Here is a 24,177-nt window from a genome sequence, read left to right as displayed (position 1 = left end):
TTATCTTGTATTCAGCGTAGGGGACAAGAGGGGACACCGCCTCGAATCCTCCCTCGACGCAAGATCCATAATGATGCATAACGTCCTGGCAATGATATAAAGTGTCTGTACTTGACAGTGCTCAGCCTCATTCTGCCAGCTCGTTATCCGTGATAACCCTAGATGTGTATACGTATCCGCTGTCATCGAATGGCTTTCTGTAGCAATCTAGGACTGTTTTCTGATGCAGGAAAACACAGGGGCACTCATCCAACCAAATATCGACTTCATCCTGCTTTTGGGGGTTTCTGCCACTCGGATCTGCCAAAATCGCCACGGAAGTCACACATTGATCATCAAAAAGTCGCGCAATAAAACCCGTGAGCGGATTTCCCTACAAAATAGACCTATTCTAGCGGAGCAGGAGGGAGCAAGCCTCCGCAAGGCAGTGCGGTGTTAATAATAGTGTGTTCATTCCCTTTGGGACTTTTCTTGATCGCTCTGACGTGCATAAATACATCGCGTCAGTCGACGGTTCGTGATCCCGCCATCTTGTTTTCAGACCACCTTGTATGACCAGTCCATCGAACGAAGTTGACATAGCTTCAAGTTGATCTTCATCCCCAGCACTGTCGGTAACACCATCGCTCATGTACATAGCACGACGCACACCCCCCGCCTTTCTCATAATCCTACTCTGTCTCTTTCCAGCCGTCGGCGCACACCATTTCGACCAATGTCTCACGACAATCCGGCAGCTCCCTGACGGAACGAATGGTCTGGTCGATAATCGAGGAAATCCCGTCAACGTCAGCCACAACGCCACGGCTATCACTTACGCACTCTGCAACGCGACCTGCGGACTCGGCTCTTCGCCATTCAATTGGTCGGTATTCTCGCAACAATTCAGCGCTTGGCTTCTACCGTGGCTTGCCCTGCTCTCCCAGCTCCCTTTCGGCACGATATATCGGTTCGACAACGTCATGTCGATGGTCCTCACTGTCGGCTCGCCCGTTCTCGCCGCGTACTCGCTGGCCCTCACTGTCCTCAATACGCAATGGATAGCGAGACGGTTCTCAGAGTTCAAGTATCCTAATGTGCGACACGCGGTCAGGGTGCTGAGTAGTCTGCAGCAGATGCCGTTGGAGATCTCGACGGAGCACGGGATGTTGGCGAGTATAGTGGCGTTGCAGAAGAATGACGCATGGTGGAAGGAGCTGGCGGAAGGCCTGGACTACATCCATACCTGGAGTATATCTGCGGCGTCGTCTATTGCATGGGTTGTGATTGCATATCTGTTCACGGTGATTGGTGAGTTTTGTATGAACGAGTTTCAGGATAAGGCTGTACTAATAATCGAGGATCTGTTTGTTCGCACCAGACTCTTTCACGGATATCTCGGAGAATTTTCAGTTGAACGGTCAAGGCGTCGGGTCCGTCTGGCTATGGTTACTTCCCATTGGTGAGTCCAGACGTCTGGGTAGCCATCATTACTCGACAGTGACTTACAAATATTGAAATGCGTTCGTTGTTTCAGTCATTGGATGGCTCCAGGTTTCGCCAAAGTGCGACTTCGATCGTGTCTTCCAAGCTCTGAACAAAGTCAACAAGAAAGCCTTCGTAGCCACCTCTAAACCATCCACTCCAGCCCTTGTTTCTCATAAAACAAGCCGTCCTGCCTTTCAGATTCTGCCTTATCGTCCCGGCTCTGTCTACCGCGACGAGGAGTCGTCCGCTCCAATATACAACTACGCTCGCTTCTTCTCTTGGGCATGTGCTGTAGACCAGGTCACGGAAGCATTTGCTGCAGCATCGGAGAATATTCTGTCCAATATACCGGTCGATCGGGACAATGATTGGGCCGTTGCCGAATCTGGAAAGGTGGATGCGAGAAATAGGCAGGGAACTCTCGATGATGTTCAGAGATACTGTGGCAATCCCGGACACTTCGACAGGGAGGATGACCAAGAGGGTGGTACGAACGCGGAAGCGGAGATGAACGCGACCAAGGGGAAGATGGCCTCCGGTGGGTCCATTACGATGACAGCAGTCACGAGTGACTTCGAGTATCATGAACGCCCCGGAAGGAGAAGAAAAGTCAGTCGATGGGGATCAGAGGTCTGGACGAGAGTTTTTGTGGCTTCAGGACTTGCGCTTTTCCTGCAGTGGGGGACCACTGGGGGTGCCGTCGTCGCTCAAGTAAGTCCTATATCTCTGTTGATTTTGGGCTATACTAACTATGCTTTTTCAGTGGTTCACGCCTACGGTGGGCCTCGGTTAGTGTGCCGTCTCTTGTACATCTTGACACTAGGACTCAACTACTCCTTACCGCTTATTTTAGGCTGCCGCAGTGGGTCTTACATTCTCTATGCCATCGTTTCCACCGTCGTATGGATCGCCATGCTCTTGTCGTCTATCCTCGCGCACTACGCCCACTCTTCGTACCTTCGCCCCTCCCGCCATCTACACTATCATCAAGTAGCAGACCACACCGCTGCACGCGTCTCTGTTGCGCTCCGCCGACTCGGCAAGACGCTCGCAACGCTCAACGCAATATGGATTGTCATGGTATGCATGTTCCAATTCAGCAGTTTCTTCGATAGGTGCTGGTGCGACAGTGATGTGCTGGGGCTGGGGAAGAGGGCATACGCTGTCTTGGAGGTGACGGAGGCGGATATTGGTCCGTTGAGGACGGCTTGGATTGGTGGTGGGTATTTTGTGGACCGTTTTCTCTGGAAATATTGCTGATTTTTTTCGGATAGCGATTGCGCTTGCACTTGGTAGTGCATTCGTCTTCGTTGGCGCTCTGAGCCTTGTCATGGATCCCCCGCTTCCGGACTGACCACCAGAAATTCCATACATCAATCTTTTCCTTTTAGTTCTTTCTTCTAGGGGCGCTTGTTTTTATGTACTGTTGACTCCTCAGAAACTTGATTGACGATGTCCCTTCTCTGTCCATTCGTAGTAACTCTGTATTCTTCAAATTACGCCTCGCCGACCTCTGGAATTACGTTACATAGATATTATCCAGTATTTAGTGTGTCTGTGTACGGAGTTTTTGACACCAATTGTAGTGCGCGCAAGCATCTGTATACAGCAAAGTACGTTCTGCACGTTCCACGGAAGGATTCTGACGACCCGCCAATGCGATGCTGTGCCACACGAAGGTGCCACGCTTGTTCTTACGTGGAGGGTACGGGATTCGGGGTTAGGGTTTTACTTCATAGCGGAAGCATACGACATTGACCGCATTCGTCCAAGTCATCACCTCCATCGATCCCGTTGCTACTCTTCGTTTTCCTCAATTCTGCATCTTTTTCTCTTCTCTAACTTATAGCCATACCCACAATATGTGAGCCATAGACCATCGTTTGTTGTCAAATCTAACATTGGACTGGACGTGACAATAATAGGCCTCTTCCCGATGAACGCCCCCGTGCATCCGTGGCGAACCTCATCGGACGGTTTGAGCAGCAGACGAAACGAACATCTATCGTCGGCTCACCGTCCAGCTCGTCCATGGGCTTGCCACGCTCCTCGAGCGTCATCTCACACAATACTGGAGACTCTTCAAAAGAAGAAATAAAGACGGCTCGCGAATGGCCCCCAGTCAAGACTTCTTCGATGGGAACATCGTCTAAGCCGAATAGTCCCCCGTCATCCACCTTTATCAGACGCTCGAGCCAACTCAGTCCTTCTACGTCGACATCGTCAGATAGCGCTACCGGTCCAGTGCCGCCAATACAACTGCCTTCACCCGCAGCTACAGTCTCGGGCGATCCCCAGGTCGTTAGTGACCCCGGACCGTCAGGCGATGCTGCCCCCGACGCTGCAGCGGCCGCTGCGTCTCCAGCTTCTGCCTCAGCTCGTTCTGCTGCGACAGGAGCACGTCCATCGACCGCCGGTACTGGAGCGAAACCCACCGCCTCCAAGACCAAACCTACCCCATCCAAAGCACCAGCCACATCCTCACGTCCTAACGCAGTATCGAAATCGTCGGCTGCAGCCCCACAAGCGCGTCCAAAGACACCCTCACGAGCTTCAGCCACGAAACCCTCAGCAGGACCCCAGACATCCAAATCCCCTGCGCCCACCCACCCGTCCGGGACTCCCCGCACTTCCACCGTGGTTCCACCCTCCTCCTACGCTCGCTCCAAGACCCCAACCATCCAGCACCCCCCCGCGCGTGCAAAAACTCCATCCGGCGGACGGTCGAAAACCCCATCCATCCCGCGCAACTCGGTCAGCTCTCCGACGGGAGGGGCGACCAGTCCCAACCGACCTCGCACGCCCGCTGCGTCTTCGGGTCTGTTTGCGCCAACCGCCGCTTCACTCGCGAAATCGCGCGCGGCGGCTGCACCGACTCTTACGCCCACTTCGTCGACCCCGAGGAAGGCCATGGATCTGGGGAGATTGAGTAAGCCTACGGCTGCTAGTGCCTTGAAGGCGAGGGCTGTTAGTGCCGAGGTGCCGAGGACTACGGGTTCGCCAGCGAAGACTAGTGCGAGAGGAAGGGGTGCGCCAGTATCTAGGGGAAGGGTCGGCGCTGCAGGGAAGGGGGCTGGGCGAGGTGGTGCTGCAGGTGCGAAGAAGGTCGCTGTAGGAGCTGGTGTGGCGGCAGGTGCAGCAGCTGCTTCGGCTAGCGAGGAGGAGGAGACGAACGGGCACGACGTGGAAACTGCCGGAGAGACGGAGGAAGTTCATGGGGGCGAGGAGGAGTATGTGGAGGAACATCACGAAGAGGCTGTTGAAGAACACGAGCCCGAATCGGACGCTGCTCCCGTAGAAGACCATACCGAAGACGATACTTCTGCTCTTGAAGTGGTCTCACTCGACCCCGCCTCCGATCTCCACCACGACGAGGAGGTCGAAGCTCCAGTCACTCCCGAACCGGAGGCGGCTGAGTCCGAAACCCACGTCGCTGAAGTAGAGTCCGAATCTGAGCCTGTGGAGGAGCCTGTCCACGAGGAAGAACAGGTCGAGTCGAAGGAGCCCGATGAGATGGATCAGCTGGTGAACATGTTGCAGGGCACTGGGATCAAGCCTACTCTCTCGGTCAATGAGCCTGAGGACCACGCGGTTGTTGCTGGGGAGATTCCGGACGATCTTGAGGAGTATTGAGGTTCGAATGTTGGTTTGCACCTGGTTTGAATAATGGGGCGGCGGGCGGACAACGAAGATGGCCGGGGTGGAAAGAATATAGGGAGAATGGAATGGATGGGCAGAGAAGGGAGGGTAGGGGGACGCGGCGTTCGACGAGACGGAGGATGGACGGACATTGCAGGACAAGGGGATGTATATGAAGTTTATAACGGAATTCCAAGTTGTACATGACGCGCCCGTGAGCATCTCATCGTCCCTCCAAACAACATTGAACATCACTTATACCGTGATCTGTACAGACACGTTTCGCCACGAAGCCAACCGATCTCTCTTGCTCGCTCCTTTGACTCTGCCCACTTGACGACGGTTGTTTAAACGTTCACAGCTGAATTTCTCTTATCATGGCCGACTCGAATCTGAATCTAACGAAACCACCACTGAATACGCATACCGATACCCACAACTTAGAGCCATTCTAGTGTCATTCCGCTCTCGGTTCCTGACTCCCTTCTTGCATTACTCTTGGGCCCACTAACATTTGGTGATAATTCTTCGTCGTCGTCTCTCTTTATTGAAGATCTTCTTGTGATTCCTCCTTTTTGTGCTCTCGTGAGGAATTTTTCTTTCTTAATCGCGTTAGATGTTGGTGACGTTCAAGGACTCGATCGATTTTCTTCATACCTACTTTGTTCCCCTTTCACATCGGTGTCGTTTCGTTCGACTCAGTTTACGCTTCCAGCTAGTTTTTCTCCGCTCTTCCTTTCCTTGGTTTTCTTGTCGTCTCTCTGTATGCTTTCGACCACCTTGAGTTAATTCGATGCTAGGCCAGTACTCGTACGCCTCTTAGTCTCTTCATTTCATTCATACGCAGCGGTTGAAAACGTGCTCCGGTCCCAATGATTGACGCTAGCGCCGAGAACGAACTTGTGCGGAGTTTGAATATTGTGTAGAAGGTGGCCCCGCCACACGTTCGCCGTTCAACGTTCAACGATGGGCAAGTTACGGTTTGCAGGATAAGTATCCTTGCGATTCCGCATTGAACCATATCACGGTCTTAGTTGTTGGAAACGATGCTCAAGATCAGAAGTATATCACCTCAAAATGAGGATCAACTTGGTCCATATCGAACGTCGACTTTGCGTTATGGGACCAACCAAGCGGAAGTCCTGAAGCGTTCAGATATCGGCTCCCCTATCTGCGACTTCGGTCATTTTCTCTCAAAGGCGTTTGATTAGAATTGTTTATTTCATTCATTTACCATCGGTCCTAGCAGAGGCAACAGAACGAATAATCGAATGAGTAAATACAAAATCATGGTCTAAAGCGTGGATCGTAATGGATTATCGTCGTCGTGATTCAGATTATATGCAACCTCATTGTATAGTTCATGCCAGAAAGAGATATGACCAAAAAAAAAACTATGCGTTTCTGTAGATTGTGAAGGCGAAATGAAGCGAGGGCCACGAAGAAAGACAAACAGAAGGAAAGACTAAGAAAGTGTGCGAATATACAAGCGAGAAAAGGAGACGGACGATGGGTTGTTGGTAAAATGTGACTATCAAAGGTCTATGTGTAGCCGCGAAATGCATGGGTCACGAGAAAGAATCAAGGAGATGTAGTGTATGGACTGGCTCCATATGCATGAAGCGAATGCCCATTCGCTGGCCCAAAAAACTATGCAGGGTACCGCCCCGTCACAACGACACCAAGACAATGTTCCAGAACCAAGGCATGAGCATGTCCTTTGTGTCGTTGTGCAGAGTAATCGCTCGGACGAGCGCAAGGAGTACAAGACGAGAAGAGAGGGTATACACAATTTCGGAGGCGACGGAGAATCTATCGTGAAGGAGAAGCCGAGTGTGGCGGCTGACGGAAGATCTGGAAGACCGGGTCGTTCGGTGGCGTATCCGGATGGACCTCGTACTTGTTCTTCCACAACTCCGCAGACGACACCGAGGGATCGAAACCAGCCGGGTCGGACAACGAACCACCAGAAGTCGGCATCCAATTCGAGCTGACGATATTGGACATCATCAGCGTCGGGAGCATAGTGAGCAATTCTGAGGCAGGTTTCTTCTTGGCGCCAGTCTCGTCGACCTTTCCGGCCCTGCTCTTCCCCACGAACGAGGATCCCCTCATCCTGCCGCCTCTGACCTGGCTAAACGTCCCCAAATTATCGTGAACGCGGTTGATGGCAAATCCGAGGCCGGTTTCCGCGTCCGCGCGTGTCGTAGGGAGGATATCCGGGTTCGGCATGAGACGGACCTTCTTGAAGAAAGCTTCGCAGGGGCCGTTGGGAATGTACCGGATAGCGGCACCAAGGGGAATGGAAACAAGTCCGAGGGCGAGGGAGATACCCCACTCGCGACCGCCGATGCGGTGAACAGAAAAGGCAGCTCCTCCGACGAAAACGATAAGCACTTGGATGGCGATTTCTATTGTACGTGAAAGACGATCAGCCTAAATACACACCGGAGGACGAGAGTAAATAGAAGACAAACCGATCGCCGTAATCGAGATGAAGTACCAGTTCCTGGTCACGCCTTCGAATATATTCAACTTATTATCCAGCCTGCGGCAATTCAACGAGTTCGTAATCTGGGCGAACACGAAGATATTGAAAACCAGCGTCTGGACTGTCGTGTCGTCCGTGTCGTTACCCTCCGGGAGGCCCAAAATCCGGAGTCCCAAGAAGTGGAAGATGAGGATGATAATAATCTGATATATCGATTGGCCTAGGATCTGTTTGAGCATGTCGACCGAGAATAGTGGCGCCGTCTTGACATCCGGTTTGCGATCCAATAACGCCTCTGAAGCAGGGTCCGTGGCCAAGGCCAGAGCGGCGAAGGTGTCCATGATGATGTTGATCCAGAGTAGTTGCACGGCGCTGAGCACCGAACTCTCGCTCTGACTAGCGACGGCGGTGACGAAGGTAATAATGACGGCGGTGATGTTGGTGGAGAGCTGGAACTGGAGGAACTTCCGGACGGCGTCGTTAACACAGCGGCCCCACATGATAGCCTTGACGATCGAGGAGAAGTTGTCGTCCATGAGAATGATATCCGAGGCCTCCTTCGCGACTTCCGTACCCGCGATACCCATGGAGAATCCAACGTTGGCCGTCTTAAGCGCAGGTCCGTCGTTTGTGCCATCTCCAGTAACGCCGACGACCTCGTCGAGTTCCTTGAGAGTCTCCACCAATATCCGCTTGTCCTCCGGTGACGAACGAGCGAGGACCTGAAGACGGGGGACGACAGCCTTCATGACATGAGGATCGAGGTTCCGGAAATGAGGGCCTTCCATGACGATACCACCGGCAGTATAGATCCCGCACTGGGTAGCAATAGAACGAGCGGTGAGGACGTTGTCGCCGGTACACATCTTGACCTGGACTCCGGCCTTCTGACAGTTCGCCACAGCTTCTCGGACACCGTCTCGGAGGGGATCCTCGATACCTGTGATACCTATGAGAGTTAGATCATTCGCCAGATGCTCGTATTCAACCTGATGACAAGTTATTAGCAAGAGAAACCGAGAAGAAAGAAAGAAACGCACCTCATCCCGTTCATCGATGTCGGCGCCATTCGGCGGCCACTGCTCGAAGTCCCTATAACAGAGCGCTATAGTCCGCAACGACTGACTAGCATAGAACGTGATAGTCCGAGAAATATTATCCGCTTCAAGCTCCCCAATCTCAGCCGTCTCTATCTGACCCTCCCCGTCCACCATCTCCTTCTCCCCAGTCGCCTTCTTCCCGCCCTCCTTAGCCACGACAACGTGCCTCCTGCACCTCGCCGTCAAAATCTCGCTAGCGCCCTTCAAGTAAATCCTCCACTTCTTCTTCTCGCCTGCCTTCAGCTGAACGACCACACCCATGGCCTTCCGTGCACTCGAGAACGGCACGACCTGAACGACACCACCGTCCCGTTCCGCATTATCCCGAACCTCGCGATACGACCTCCACCCCCTCTCCTTCGCAAACTTCAATAACGCCGTCTCCGTCTTACTTCCAATGAACACCATCTTGCCAGACTCGGGATCCTCGTCCTCAAACGCCGTAGAATTGACCGATATCGAAGCATTCAAGAGCGCGCGCAGCTCAGGCGAAATCCGTTCATTGAGATCGTTCGAGTCCAGCGAGAAATCCTCCGCGTGTTTCCTGCGCGCAAGAGTCCCCTCCGAATCGACATTCTGGTTTTCCTGGTCGACGTTCTGTCGTCCGCGACCTTCTTCGCTGTGGAGCCCGCGGACGAATTTGGCGTGGATACCGATGGAGCCGGCGACGACGGTCATCTCGTTTTGCGTGAGGGTACCGGTCTTGTCGGTGCAGACCACGTTGGCGTTGGCCATGGTCTCGCATGAACCGAGGACGCGAACGAGTAATTTCTCATCCGTCATGCGTTTGGTGGCGAATGCGAGGGCTAATGTAACCGCGAGTGGAAGGCCTGCATGAAGGGAGCGATGTTCAGTTATGTAAATTGGGATAGAGCGCTAAGTTGGCTTACCTTCGGGAACTGCGACGACAACGAGGGTAACTGCGATAATGAGAATCTGCACGAACGCGATACCCTTCTCGTTCGCGGTCCTGAGGGGGTATGTCAGCAATTAGACAGTCCGGCTCAAGGGTGCGGACAAACGCACCTCACAGGGTCATTCGTGCCCAGTTGTACGAAGAACCGGATCATAAGCGCAGAGAACAAGATAAGACCGGCAAGAGATCCAGCCTTCGCGATGAGCTCCGCTAGGTCATTCAGCTTGAGCTGCAGAGGCGTGCTTTCCGCGTCCCCTCGCAGCGCTAAATATAGGCCACGTCAAAAAAGAAATCAGTGCCATAAATAGAACAGCATAAGAGGAGAGCCCCTATGAAAGCGAACGGTACGAACCCATCATGATGCGACCATTGAAACTCTTCGTCCCGACCGCAACAACAACGTAGGTCCCCGTTCCCTCCGTGATCTTCGCGCCACTGACGATAAAACAATCCGTGTGGCCCAAGAGATCCATTCCCGAAGGCCGCTTCCTCCCGTCCTCCTCCGTATCCTCGTCATCTTCCGTATCCGCACCAGGCACCCCGCTAATGCTCCTGCCCGACGAGCTCTTCCACTCCCTCATCTTCTCGTCCCGTATCTTCACACACTCAGACCACGGCACCTTCTTAATCGCATCACTCTCTCCCGTAGCGCCCGACTCGTCACACCTAACCCCATGCCCGTTCAAAAACACGCCATCGACGGGAACGATCTCTCCCGGCTCTAGAATCGCGATATCTCCGACCACGACGTCCTTCACATCGATGAGCTTCTCGGAGCCGCCGCGGATAATTTTGATCGCCCGTTCTTCCTTCTTCGAGTTGAGCACCTTGAACTGACGTTCTTTTTGGTAGTCGTTGATAGAGCCGACGAGGACGACGATGAGGATGGCGATGATGATAGCTACACCTTCTACCCAGTCGACTTTCGGGCCGTCTGGCTTGGAGGGACCGAAGTCTTGGAAGAAACCGAGGGCAAGGGAAACGGCGGCGGCGATGGTAAGCAAGATCTGTCAGGGCGGACAAACAGGTGAGCATAGGCATCGATATATGCCGTAAAAATGGGCGTATAGGCGAACAAAGGCGAATATATGCGTAAAAGAGGTGAATATATGCCGAGAAACGGGAACGTATGCGCGGAAGACGGATTATGCGCACAAGAAGAAAAAAAGGAACATATGCGCATAAAAGGTGAGCCCATGCGTCGAGACTGACGAATATAGGCCTTCCAAAGGTGATTACATGCGTACAAGAGGTGCACATATGCGCCTGAAAGGCGGATATATGCGGGGGACAAAAGGACATATGCGCCAAAATGCGGATATATGCGTCGCAAACACGCATATACGGGGCCTGAAACAAGAAAAAAAAACTCACCAGCACTTTATCCTTCATAGCCAGCCACATCAACATCAGAAGACTCTTGCTCTTCCGTTCCGGCAGGAGGTTCGCGCCGTACACCCTGCGTCTCTCCTCAATACCCGCCTCGAACGCCTTCGGATTCGACTTCACGGCCCCTTCCGCCGTCGAGGTTGAATTCGGAGGTGTTCCAGACGGTGACTCTGCGCCCCCACCGTCCTTCGGGCCCTCCTGCTCTCCTCCCGGCGTAGTGATTGTTATTCCGGGAACATCCTCCGACCCAGCATCTTTCGCGGTACTGTTTCTGCTCGGTCTACCTCCATCACCCGCCCCTTGACCGTCATCGCTCTGCGCTTCGTGCGTAGCTGCCGCCTTCCCCTTACCGGCGCCAAGACCCAAGGTCGCGTGCGTCCCGAGCCCTTTCAATAGCCCCTCGACACCGCCAATAGCCTCCAGCGCCTCGATATTCTTGGGATCGAGAAGCTGCGCGAGTTGAGCGGGTTTGAAAGCGAACGGCGCGGGATCGATATTGGCCTCCTGCTCGAGATCGACCTGTGTAGGCCGCGATTCCGAGTCCTCCTTATCCGCATCGTCGTCATGGCCGTCGTCGTGACCGCCTTCGGAGCTTGCGTCTACTGATTTCGCGGGGCGACGATGACGATGAAGCTTTCCCTTGAGGAAACTGGTGCGCGAGGTGGGACGGGAGTCGCCGGCGTCTGAAAAATCGTTGACGGCGGTGTGCGTGGGCGACGCTAGGGTGCTCGCCGCGTCAGAACGCCCTGAGGGAGACGGCATGGGGGAAAGGCCTATCCCCTCACCATCGCTATGAGAGTGGTCGGGCAGTGTTTCGCTGCCGCTGACGGTGCTCGTAAAGGTCGCGTTCGATCCCTTTCTCCGATGCGCCCCTGGAATCTGGAGCAGATTCAACGAAGAATTGCCGTCTCGATCTGAAGGCGAATTGTCTCTCAGGGCAAGGGTAGTTGGAGCCCAATGAACGGACGAGCCAGAGCCTGAATGAGCTGAAAGGGTTGGCGAGGGTGGAGGGTGGTCGTCAGAGTAATTTGTAGAGCCACCGGGTGACGAAGGCGCATCAGAGATGGTGCTGTGCTGCCGTTTCAAGATGGGCGAGAGAAAGGATGGGTCAGAGGGTGAACGTCCCCGAGTTTGAGGAGAATCAGAGGCCGCCGACTGAATGTCGATAGTAGGAGTAGGACGAAGACCACTCTGTCCGTTGTCATGAGGGTACGAGTGTGAAGCCAGATTATCGGTAGACTCTCCGATGACAGCAATCGCGGGAATGTCGAGGTCAGAGTTACGCGGGCTGGAGGACATGGTTGATTGCGGCTACCTGCGAGGCAGGCGGGCGCAAGGTGAGAGGAGGAACAGTAGAGAAAAGATCGTAAGAAAAGCAGACCAGTATATGCGTGTTGGAAATATTGCGAGGCTGTGTGGGAACGTGTAGTTGGGAAAGTTCGGTGGTGGAAGTCTTCACTGCGCGCGCAACGGACGGTTTAAGGGCGGAAGTCCTGGTGAGGAACACGAGGTAATCTTCCTACAACTACCTTATAGCTGATCCCTATAGAATGCGGTGTCGCGGGTGCAGTGTACTTGGGAAGAGAATCGAATCGAAACCTAGGAGGGGACGCCCATAAAGTATGCACAGCCTTGTGCCTAAGAACTCTTGCGTACTCACGATATGGTCACTCCCGGCGATCACCTTCCTTCCTGGGTCTTGGCTCACAAGCGCCGATTATCACGCTCGATAAGATGACAACCCGTTATCATCTGTTTCGCTCCCCTTGTTCCTCCTCCCCACCTTTGCCGCGTCTTACTCTCTACACGACTCTTGGCTCTCAAGCCTACGATATCTGCGTAGAAATTCTTGTTCTGTCGACCACACAGCCTCACTGTCAAATTTGGCTGAGCTCCGAACCGTCCGGCACCACAAGCCCCAGTGGCACTGCCTGTGGCCCCACAGACACCCTCCTCTTTTGGTATATAAAACCTGCTCCGTTCCTAAACAAAACCGGTGGAACAAAGCGCACCTACAAAATTCTGCCCGTAATGCCCTTTTGGTGGTTGTATCCCCTTTCTCAAGCTGTACGAAGGCAATCCATCGGGCCACTGTCGTGTGCATTCCTCCGAAAACCCTAAAGTGCTCACCAAACCCCGCAGCTCAATGGGCCGACATTATAGAACGTCTTTCTAGTGTCAAGAAAGTCGCGATGGAAGTGTTCGTGCACTGCATTCGGCCGCCACGTCATTCTTGGCCGATCTTTCAGACTGCGAATGTTGAGGAGGTAGACAGCCTGCGAGCTTGGAATCTCTTGGACCGTCTTGGATGCTGTTACCGCGATGCGTTCTCCTGAGTGGAAGTATTATTTTACCACCGGTTTGGGATGCCGAGGTTGGTCGCTCCGCTTTCGCTTTGCGTGCCCCGTTTATTGACTTGTTTCCATCGCACAGACTATCGAGAAAGGTGATCGGCCAGGAGGAGCACAAGGATGTTGCTGTACCAGTATTTGAGCAGTACAAGGGTCGCTGAATCACAATTAATTGCCTCGAGATTCATCTGAGAAGTGGGGCTGTGAGTTCTATCCATATGCATACTACGAAATCGTGTGGTATTGTTCACGAAGCCGTCGCCACACAGTATAATAAGAACAAAAGACTTTCTCAGTTACCGAAGCGAGCACAAGGACAATCTTGAACCGCGCCACTTGAACTTGCATACACGTCGATCTCATCGCCCCGGTCTCTTAGAAACACCGTGAAGCCCATTTCCATCGAGGTGAGCACATACAGTATCTCAGAAAAATCGGCGGTCATGCTTCTTGTCGGGATCTGCGCCACCCAAAACGGTCAATTGCGGACCTTCCCATTTGAGGCTTCCTCTGTGTTTGTTCACTTTACTTCGAGACATCCTTCGCTAGACCCGGAAGGCTCACCTCACTGCGTCTGCGCTGCACAGTAGGTCAACTATCTTGATATAGGATGCAGGGATCTCGTCCGCTACACTGGCTCGCTTGAGACATGTAGTCGAAAGATCTAGCATCTTAACTAGAACTACATCGCGCCGGAAAGGTGTCCTTGTGAAACCCGCAATCTCCTTCCTTCCTTCCTTCCTTCCTCGGATCTGACCCTCTCTTTGGCGACTGAGCGGGAACGCATCTCAATCTCAATCATGATTATGTGGGGCGCCCATCTCCTTGGTTTCTCACCAAATATCCAACGAGTCTGTGAATCATCTCACCAAGATACAGTATCTCTGTCTGAGTCCTAGTTCCCGTCTTATGTACTAAAGCCACTCTACAGCATACAGATACCGTCACGGTCGAGTTTCCGGCATACATGTTCTTCGAGTCATATCGCTTCGATGAGAGCCATACTTCCCATCTCATCTATCTATCGAAGTATCTCAGTGGCGCACACACATTGTGATGACGTGCGGATTCTTCCCTGCCACCGGCATATATAGCTGCCTGTCAATGCAAAGGTGGCAAGTGCGGGCAGGCATCAGGACGGGTGTTTCTACCGTGTTTCTCATAATAAATCCCTGTGCTCTGATAGATATAGCTCCTGGTGGAGTTGTGTTCGTCGTTTCCACGCCATGAAGTTCATGTTACGTGGTCATCCACGCCAGAACGTTTCATTCATGTTTACTTTTGGGCTCATAGGCTCTGGATAAGCGCTATTGGCACCCGTGGGCATTGAATGCTTTCAGAAAACTATGAATTTAACTCTTTCCGTTCTCATGTAGCGGGAAACTTCCCGTCATTGATGGTCTTTCAACGTGAAGCTCAGCCAAATCTTTTAATGCATCATTCCAAGTACTGTTTACTTCCCTTGCTGTCAGCGCTATTCGGTCTACATTAAGTAGGCGCCTCAATGCCCAAGGGGTTCGTAACTCATGTACGTATACTCAATTAGGATCCGTAATAGCTTCCCACAAGCTTGAGTGTCAATTAAGAACTACTCGCCCTTGGTGGCCAGATGACAAAGAGGAACTCTAACCGTTCGTAAATAATTACACGCCTGCAGTGCAAGGCAGAATCTTCGTTCCTTACGCGCCAATATTTATCTTCATCCTCATCGGCGTCTTTCTCGTCCTATTTTTTTATCTCTTGTTGCCCGACCCGCGCCAGAACGATCCGGCTCCGATGTTTCAGCTTGTAATAGAGCCAAAATTCTACGATCTCGGACCGGGAAACGTATGCTCAGGGCACGTTATATGCGTGCCAGATGGTAGTCCAAGGAGCCAGTCGACTTCGATGCTCTTTTTCTGTGGTGGGGAACTGTTTGGGGTCGGTGGTAGGCCTTAGAGTGGTTTATCTTGATGTGTGCCGGACTGAGCTTTTCAACTTTCGGGGACAAGAGTCCTAGTCGACGGCCCTCACCATTTGTATGGCAATGGCGCTGGTTATTTTCGAGACCGGTACGAATACTTAGCTGAACATGGATCAAATGAGATCCTGCATGTCACTGCGCAGAACCCTTGCATTTGAGGCTACGTGATATGGGTGTCATTTTTGGACGTTGCGGGAGCAACACTTGAGACTATGCCTCGAGAATGCTGACCTCCTTTCTCGTTCCCGCATACTCGAGTAACGGGGACTTGAATAGTACTCAACTATAGCACTACAGCGGTCTGTTATCCCGTCTTCACCCACTTTATGCTCTGCAGGCGCCTCGGGGGCCATAATTCGCACAGTTCGTGTCTACCGCGTATAAGTCACTACGTGTCGAGGGAGGTTGACTCTCACGTCACGAGGATACTGCGTGAACCCGTCTACAACGTTTTTCGGCGGTGCTGTGGCCTTCTTCTGCGTTTCTTTCACTTAATGTAGTGGCTCAGTCGCATTGTACTTAGTTCACCTTTGCTGAAACGCCGTCTATATGGCCCATGCGTGGAGAACGTTTCCTACTTTGCCCAGGCTTATGGCAAGAGGATACTTTTCCTAGTGCGGGTGAGTGTATCGCCTCTCCATACTACTCCTAATTTTATGGGGTTATCCTGCCATGTATACCGAGCCGTTCAGACTCTGCGATCCATGCGGCTGCGGGACGTGTTACGCACTTCATTGCATCATCCGTCAACCCACCGTGGACTGGATTTCACATGGTTTGGAGTGTGCCCTACGCTATTCAGCATGCTATCTATGTAGGTCGTGCCAAGACCGTTCCATTGGTGGAAGGCCCTTTTCCTAAATGAAGTGCGCATCTACTATGTTCAACCACGTCCAACCTGATCCGGGAACACCCAGACCGATCTCTTGTACAGCTGCCCTCGAACATACGAGATCAGGCCAGAACGTGACCCACTACGGCCACCGTACTTCCATTCAGGTCTAATCCTGGAGATCGCTACTTATCGTAGAGCGGATGGGCTCTTGCACTTACCTCGTGCAATACTAATAGGGACATACCTCATGGTTGGAACGTGCTCACCTCGAAACGCGAGGAAACAAAGAATAATAAGACCACTGCTTATTATAGACACTAAGTGTGATAGATTGCATGCTACTTATCGCTCCCGTCTGTCTCTGATAATGATTCAAGATGCTTGATCTGGATCTTTAGGGGGTGAATATGCCTACACTGCTCTACTTAATTGTGTTTCCTATGACTAGGCTCGCAAAACAAAAGGTTGGTCTGTCCTATGTTGGGAAACGATACGACTCGAGCACCCTGAAGATTGCATCAGCTCCTCATCAATCGGTGTCCAACGAGTATGCGATGGCAAGGATAGTAGCTGAGGCAGGTATTCCCAAGTTCAACCGATCCTTAGCCTCGGAAGATATGGCTGAACACAAAAACTCCCACCCATGAAATTTGCATAAAATCCAATACCCCCAAACTGAGACGCACATCGTTCACGATAAGGTTCGATAACAGACAAGTACCATCGCCTTGAAATAAAAGGAGAAATCTGCTCATGGCGTTGTGCGGCCAAATCCGAACCATTCTAAACGCCACAATCTCGATAAACACATTACAGTAACTGTTGGTACGATGGAACTGCCTGAAGGTCACTGAACTTACTGCGAACAAACTACGAACAAACTACGAGGCTCTTAGCAGGGCAAGGCTCACTGAGAGCCGCCATCCAGGTATACCCAAAAAAATACTAACCCCTCAGAATAGGCTCCAAGGGCACAGCTGGAGCACAACCACGATCCGAGAAAGCCTCGTCCACGATGTCCAGTGCTACTTTTATCGAAACTGGAATTGTTGACATGGTAGCAATGCTCGCTGGAATGAGCGCAATAGTGCTGTACCTGCCATTCCATGACGGATCGGCTTCTTGTGGGTGATATATGGATTCCATGCAGCCGAGATGCCCTCATGGGATGCCGAACGATGTGGATCTGCGCCCTCTGTTCTATAACAACCATGAGCGTCTTGAGAATGCAATTATGTATCACGATCTGAAGCAACAAATACCTGATTGACATACACAGCCAAAAGAACGCGTCATCTTTGAATCCCCTCCCTGTTCAATGCAGTAGTAGTGATCCCAGTCATGGACCGTCAACTCTCCCAGCTCTGTCGTGAGCCACCGAAACAGTTTAACGGTCAAGTAGTATGGCGTCCGTGGCATACATAGCTGTTAGGCTGGGCGGAAGTGCTTGCTGATGAAGATTCTCGACGCCACATTATTCTATTATAAAATATGGTTCGGTGCTATTCCAAAGGAATGACGGTGTTAAGACAGACCGACTGGCCTTCTCGAGGAGAGTATAGTGATACTCGGAAGACATTCTGGGACCCTTTTGGTACGACAAATCTCCTATTTTTGACTTGGAAAAGTTGCGCAGGTACCGGCTCAGGGAGTAGTACCCTGTGTTTATGAGGCGCGGTCTTCAATTATTTATGATTACGATCGTTACAATCTGAGATGGTATAATGCATTGGCAACTCACATGCAATGTGGGGATCAGAAGTTCTTACGCAGCGATATACCAACCTTCCAATCGAATGACATTGTACATCGCCTTAAACCCCTAGGAGAGGGAGCACAAATAAACGAGGCATTAGCACGCCTGTTCTCCACACCCTTTCGATCGGTCGGTTTGTGAGCTATGAGCACCGCTCAATTATGTTGCTAAGAGATGAGTGAGGCGGTATGACTCACCTAAGGTGATTCAGCACGTTCAGCGTCAAATAGTGTTTGTAGCCGCAGCGAACTATGGTGCACATAGTAGACGGATTCAATAGGGGAGTTCAGACTGGCGACTTGGAGCCGAAGCGGAGCTCGTTTTGGAGTCCGATCTTGAGCTCATTTTGAGCACGATGACTGGCGAAGTATCGTGGGCTATGATAGTCGTGACCATAGCCCAATCCAAATTTGGGAGACTCGGTCAACGAAGAAGGTTAACCATGAAGTAGGTAGACGTACGAGTACAGCAATGAATACATCCATCTGGGAGGCAAGTCTGTGGATCACCTTGAGGTAGTAGTAGGTCCTCTCAGCCATGGCCTTCGGGCGAATGAGATACAAGATTCCTCACACCGATGACCTAGCTACCTTCTTAGGCCCTCGATGAGGATGACCGAGAACAATACACCTACGTGGATGTTGGGCCTGAAATTTGGACAGCATTCCTCACTGTAAGGGGCTACCGCAGGGATTCCGATAATCGAAGTGCGCACCGTGTTAAAGGCCGCAGTAGGCGGAGGCCGGTATGGCATCCACAGAGAACACGACGCTGTGAGGTGTGATACTAGCCTACACAGCGAACCTGTCTATCAGCATAGTCACGAGAACCTGGTTTCTTTCAATCTGCTGGGAGCACGAACGAGACCAAAACACTGGCAGATAACCGCCTGCAGACTGCGAGGGACTTGTATGACACACATATCACGGTGATATTTGGGATCCTTTCCCTGGGCTGTCCTCCATGAGGAGGCGGCCATATCGCCCAAGAACCTATGCGCGCTGGTAACGAGATGAGAGAAGGTAGAGTGTCGACGTTCATATCGTGGGCGTGAGAAAGGACCTCGGCGAGGTGGACGAGTTGATGAGCGTATTTCAAATGCAACTCGTGAGAATAAGGTTGAGTAGTTCAACTTGATCTTTACGGTATGAGCGCCTTGTCGTCTACCGTCATAACGCTCGGTTTTTTTGTTCAATAAAATGCTCCGTAGAGTCAAGGGTTTGAAATTGGAGGAAGAGAGGTTGTGTGCGGGTTCCGTCGCGGTACGCCGACACGTTGATAGTTCGCGAGCATATACGTCAAGGTCCCACTGATATATCAAGAGGCGGTGCATCTTGAGAATCAGCACAGCCTATGAGAGTCAAAAGGCGCGAGCTACATATACTCACTCGGTCGACCTCTCGACCATTGGATATCTTCGAAGGCAAAGTATATCCTCGTATGAAGAGGAGTGCGTATCCGTGCACGCATCCGCTGTGCCACGAAATTCAATGAAGTCAATGACGAGAAGGATCATCATTCGGGGTGGATGCCAATGATGCAAAGACTTGGGAGGACTTCATTATTGTATGTCAATCGTACCGCAGTACATCGCAGCCGAGGTGGGGAAAACGGTATGCTTCGATCAGCCCTTGAAGGAGCCAGCCAAGCACATAAATCCCTGCCCCTGAAGGGACAAAGGGGCAACGGATGGAACAGATGTGGATGTATCTGGGTCATTGGACTAAGGATCCACCATGGTACAGATAGTACCCGAAGTACACCATTGAGGTGGGCAGGCGAGTCGCCCAACACCCACATCGATGTGGGGCAGAGAAGACTAGAAGCATCCTTCGAACATAGCTAGGCGAGCAACTGGACAACGAGACATTGCGGCGTCAACGTCGCACTAAAAGCGCATGTTAGAAGCCAGATGCATCGCAAGGGCGCAACATAACCGCCTATCGTTCCGCATCGACCGACTGCGAGACGTGGACGAAGTGGATTATAGGAAGTTTCTCAGGCGCCCTAGGACAGCGCAAGAAGTCTACAGTTAGACTTTGTAAGTCGGTCAGACAGATGCCCGACGCGAAGTGCGCTGGAATGATATCCCAGCAAGATAATTATAACGATCAGAAGGACATATACCTTCTTTGAGACGAAACAGGCTAGTCGTGAGACTCTTTCCACCGAGTCAGCCTGTGCAACGGGAATGCATCAGGGATAAATGGTCCGAAGTGAGGATCCTCGTACCGCGTACCTGATTACTCTATAAACGTGTCGATGGCAGCAAGCATCCGCCTTGCGGCGTCGCCTCTCCAGAAATGTGTTCCACCATCCACACACTGCACTACCAACCCTCTTCCCCCCCCCCCCTCCCACCATTCAACTCCCCAACTTCCACTTCACCGAGCCTTCCTTCATTGACGGTACGATGGGCATTGTCCGAGATACTCTGGAGGTTTTGGGCCCATGGTTCGTAAGAACCTACGCCGGTGAACTCGTCTACGTCCCCATACAGCAATAACACATGTGCACGAGGGTTTCCCAGGAGGGTTTCCAAGCTCTGTTGGTACGTCTTTGAGTTGAATAATGTCAGGAATCCGCGGGGACCCAGAGGGTACGAGAGAAGGATGTGTGATGTTACTATCGGACGCTCTAAAACAGGATGGAGAGAAGCAGGCAGACAGCCATTCGAGTAACCCTGGAGCAGTTTGGCGGGTAAATACCATGGACAGAAGGTTTGGTAGCAGTACTCACCAGGAGGAGAACATGCTGGACATCTTGTATATTCTTCGTGGCATACTTGACCACTTCCTTCAGATCCTCCGCTTCGGAGAACCCGGCGAACGAAGCAGAGCCAGAAGAACGGCCAACGCCGCGTGAGTTATATCGTAGAACATCAAATTTATGTTTCGACGCCAGCCTCCCTGCGACCATTTTGAGAACGCTGTATGCTATGGATGATTCGACGAGCCAACCTATGATACAGAATGTAGTAGAAAACGTACGGATCGTCCATATTCCCGCCCAGTCGGGACCAAGGATGAAGACATATAGCGAGTCTTCTCCCTGCCTCATTACTACTACTTGGAGGCGAAAAAGATTGAAAGGATGCTTCCAGTGTCAACCCAGAAGGCAAGTGGATGAGTTCATCCGAGAAACCTGGGGTGGCGGGCATTTGCACTGCGATGTTGTAAGGCCTTTGCTTGGTGGGCTCTGCGTTTGAAATTACAAGTCACGCGCTACTGTATAGGTACAGAAGATATTCTTGTCAATAAGGTAAAGCACGTAGGAGAGTGATCCAAGAGAACAGAAAGCTCAGAGTGAGGACCCAGAAAGATGAAAGATGACTCGCAAATCTACCGGTAGTACCGCGCCGCACGCAATCCGGAAATTTCCGGCCTGCCAAGGTCGCAGAGCTCGCCACACTACAAACTTGCCACAATCCGCAGGTCCTACGCAATATTGTTGTACAGGTTAATTTTTGCCAAAAAAAAAATCTACTTAGGAATACTGAAATACTGAAATAAAATTTTCCTAGCATGTCTTTCGAAGGAATGCACAACAGAGGGTACTGTATAGGTCGGAGGGGCGGGTGGTGAACATATCTCCATCCCGGCCCGGCCCGGAAAATGCCTGATAGCTGTGTGACGACATCGGCACTTTGATCCACCGGCTTGGCCGCTGATAGACGCCTACAAAGGTAACGAGCGGATAGCTTCATCGCCTCTTTCAACCATCATAGATATATTGACCGTTTAAAAGCACAGTCCAGCAGTAAACGGGTGCATCGTCACCGTCTTCCTCCCCAGCATGTCGAAGGAAAACATCCTCGGCACACTAGTCGTGGTTCTCCTCAAAGCGCAACATCTCATCGACAACCACACCTTCTACAAACAGGTTTGTGAGTCATCGGCTTGTATCCGCATTGAAAAAGCTAACATAACAATTTTCCAGGATCCATATGCAAAACTTTCTCTAGGTGGCGCTGAAAAACGCACACCAGCAGATCCCAAGGGCGGCCAGCATCCAGTCTGGGACCACGAAGTCCGGATACCGATCTCTAAGGATGCCACGACCAAGAACAGGACACTAGAACTATCCTGCTGGTCGGAAGAGAGGACAGGGGATCAGCTGTTGGGCGAGGGAAAACTTGACATCGCCAAAACGCTTCAAACGGGAGAGTTCGATGGTGCGTATCATAATCTGCTACCCACAGCTTTCGTCCTCATTGAGGATTCTTCTAGACTGGGTCCCTCTGAGCATCAATGGCACTCAGCGTGGAGAGATCTACCTCGAGATGACCTTCTTTGCGGCTGGACCTGCTCCATTAACTCGGAGACCGTCCAAATTCCATCCCAATGAGCGGCTTGCTCGTCCAGCGCAGCCCAAGAAGGCGGGAGGCTTGCCTGCTTTCAATGGTCCAATAAACACCACGTCACACCCGCCTCACAAACAAACACCGCCGCTTCCAGCCCAGCCACAGCAGCCACCTCCCCAGTCACAACGTCCTCCCCAGTCACAACGTCCTCCCCAACACCAAACATCCGCCGGTGGTCAACATCTCGTTCCGCCAGGTCAATCATACAGCCCGGGTCATTCACCACCCAAAACTGCAGACTCCGCTCTACCTCCACTCCCTCTTGCTGATACGGGTCTGAAGCCTGTCCCTACGATTTTACGTCCAGGTCCACGCGGTGGTAAGAGACCTGTATCAGAAATATACCCCGCTCCCTCCGATGCGTCTATACACGGACAATACCCAGATCCTCGCGATCAAGCTGCATCTCAGCACCGTCACACAAATAGTCGACCACAATCTTTGATGGCCGGTTCTGCCCTCCCCCCGACCACATATCAAAGCCCACTCGACAACCCCAGTTCTCGAGCCCGACCGACCTCAACATACGAACCGCCTTATGGAGCGCCGCCTTCCGGGCCATCAGGACAGATAACTCCGCCCCGTGCTGGTTATAGCTCGCCACCACGGTCGCAGCATACGCCTCTGCCATACAGCCAGCCAGGTAGCGGGAATGGGACGCCTCAGCCTGCTTATACCCCTCCGTATACATCTTCGTATCCTTCGTACCCCGGTCCGCAAACGAACGAACCTGCGCCGTACCCAGGCGGCCCGGGTCCGAATGGTTTCTCGTTCCCAGTGCCACACATGACAGACTACGGACAAGGGGGATCTCCAGCCCCGCCCCCGCCCAGCGGAGGATACGCTCCATACCCCGGCGCACGATCCAACGGCCCTCCCCCTACCCAAACAGACTCAGACCTTCCGGATCCATACCTCCAAAAGCGGTACCAGACTCCTCTACCCCTCCCGTCCACACCACCATCCAATTCGCAGTATTCGCCCTACCATTCCCATTCCAATTCCAATTCATACTCCTCTACCCCTGTCCCTCCCGCTGGATTCGCTGTCGCCGAACCATACCACCAGCAGGCTTCACAACCGCAGTACGGCCAACGGATGCCTGACCCGGGGGTGAGTGCCGGTCAGAGAGCTGCGGAGGAGGCCGAGAGACAGAGGAAGGAGCAGGAAGAGCTCGATGCGAAGCTGGCGAGGGAGTTGGATATGCAGTTGAACATGAGCGAAGAACATGAGGCGCCGACTCGAGTCGCTGTCGGAATGCCTGGTGGCTGGTAAAGAAAGGAACATCTATTCATATGCAGTATAGGGCCAGAAGCCCGTGTCGAAGAAGCTTATCTATTGAGAATTTATTGGGAACCACGGGCGGACGCGATTATCGTTCATCGAACTGAAACTCTTCGTGTACCAGTCTCCAATGTCTGTCATATACCTTGTACATATCTCTTGTGTCCTGTTGTCGTGTGATAGTCGATCGCGATGCTTATTTATTTAGGTTCTGTATGTTTCTTGAACCGAGGGTTGCGTGCGTGTGCTGTATATTCCAGAAGTATGTGAAGACAAGATGACTCTTTCCTGTAACGCACCTCAGGATTGTTCGCAGTATACGTACGTTTATATGCGCCTTGATATTCATCCGGTGTCATTAAAATCGATTCGAAATGGACAACTCGAAGCAGTAGGTGGATACCTTCCCGCTCCCATAGAGGAAACTATACATGTATCGATAAGTGCTCGCTGACCCCCAGCGCTGTCATCGAATAGTAGTCGACTTGGAATAAGTAGGTCCGTTTTCACCGAGGGATCGGACGGTCAACGAAGCGCAACCAGGGCGAGATTCGTATGGTCAAGTATATGAATGGCACTAGAGGCCTACAACATCAAGTACGTTACATTTACACGTTGCCGAA

General features: G+C 52.1%; 4 protein-coding genes across 4 annotated transcripts; 2 read left to right on the top strand and 2 right to left on the bottom strand.

Moving 5' to 3' along the window:
* Positions 1-629: 629 nt before the first annotated feature.
* On the top strand, positions 630-2,821 carry STEHIDRAFT_48880 (uncharacterized protein; the record flags this gene model as incomplete). The annotated part of the gene is made up of 7 exons (XM_007299232.1): positions 630-1,290; positions 1,361-1,441; positions 1,517-1,951; positions 2,078-2,178; positions 2,231-2,255; positions 2,321-2,686; positions 2,742-2,821. 7 exons carry the CDS (start codon positions 630-632, stop codon positions 2,819-2,821), a joined length of 1,749 nt encoding a protein of 582 aa, XP_007299294.1.
* Positions 2,822-6,506: 3,685 nt separating this feature from the next.
* On the bottom strand, positions 6,507-12,416 carry STEHIDRAFT_91427 (calcium-translocating P-type ATPase). The gene is made up of 8 exons (XM_007300026.1): positions 12,384-12,416; positions 10,988-12,317; positions 9,966-10,620; positions 9,724-9,877; positions 9,588-9,667; positions 8,638-9,527; positions 7,584-8,586; positions 6,507-7,517 (listed from the first exon to the last, which is right to left on the bottom strand). The coding sequence occupies exons 2-8, from the start codon at positions 12,299-12,301 to the stop codon at positions 6,919-6,921; spliced, it is 4,695 nt and encodes a 1,564-aa protein (XP_007300088.1). The 5' UTR covers positions 12,302-12,317; positions 12,384-12,416; the 3' UTR covers positions 6,507-6,918.
* Positions 12,417-20,150: 7,734 nt separating this feature from the next.
* On the bottom strand, positions 20,151-21,067 carry STEHIDRAFT_50230 (alpha/beta-hydrolase; the record flags this gene model as incomplete). Its single annotated transcript, XM_007299347.1, has 4 exons — positions 20,151-20,245; positions 20,320-20,590; positions 20,647-20,836; positions 20,898-21,067. The coding sequence occupies 4 exons, from the start codon at positions 21,065-21,067 to the stop codon at positions 20,151-20,153; spliced, it is 726 nt and encodes a 241-aa protein (XP_007299409.1).
* Positions 21,068-21,692: 625 nt separating this feature from the next.
* On the top strand, positions 21,693-23,754 carry STEHIDRAFT_73193 (uncharacterized protein). The gene is made up of 3 exons (XM_007299403.1): positions 21,693-21,789; positions 21,847-22,081; positions 22,137-23,754. Exons 1-3 carry the CDS (start codon positions 21,703-21,705, stop codon positions 23,543-23,545), a joined length of 1,731 nt encoding a protein of 576 aa, XP_007299465.1. The 5' UTR covers positions 21,693-21,702; the 3' UTR covers positions 23,546-23,754.
* Positions 23,755-24,177: the final 423 nt, after the last annotated feature.

The sequence above is a fragment of the Stereum hirsutum genome (assembly GCF_000264905.1).
Source record: "Stereum hirsutum FP-91666 SS1 unplaced genomic scaffold STEHIscaffold_2, whole genome shotgun sequence".
Classification (NCBI taxonomy): Eukaryota; Fungi; Basidiomycota; class Agaricomycetes; order Russulales; family Stereaceae; genus Stereum; species Stereum hirsutum.
This window is presented reverse-complemented; position numbering and strand designations above follow the sequence as displayed.

Coding starts and splice junctions, on each gene's coding strand:
- STEHIDRAFT_91427 (XM_007300026.1), bottom strand. CDS start 12,301: ATGTCCTCCAGCCCGCGTAACTCTGACCTCGACATTCCCGCGATTGCT. Junction 9,528..9,587: donor TGTCGTCGCAGTTCCCGAAG/GTAAGCCAACTT, acceptor CCCTTCATGCAG/GCCTTCCACTCGCGGTTACA. Junction 8,587..8,637: donor ACATCGATGAACGGGATGAG/GTGCGTTTCTTT, acceptor ACTTGTCATCAG/GTTGAATACGAGCATCTGGC.
- STEHIDRAFT_73193 (XM_007299403.1), top strand. CDS start 21,703: ATGTCGAAGGAAAACATCCTCGGCACACTAGTCGTGGTTCTCCTCAAA. Junction 21,790..21,846: donor ACCACACCTTCTACAAACAG/GTTTGTGAGTCA, acceptor ACAATTTTCCAG/GATCCATATGCAAAACTTTC. Junction 22,082..22,136: donor TCAAACGGGAGAGTTCGATG/GTGCGTATCATA, acceptor GGATTCTTCTAG/ACTGGGTCCCTCTGAGCATC.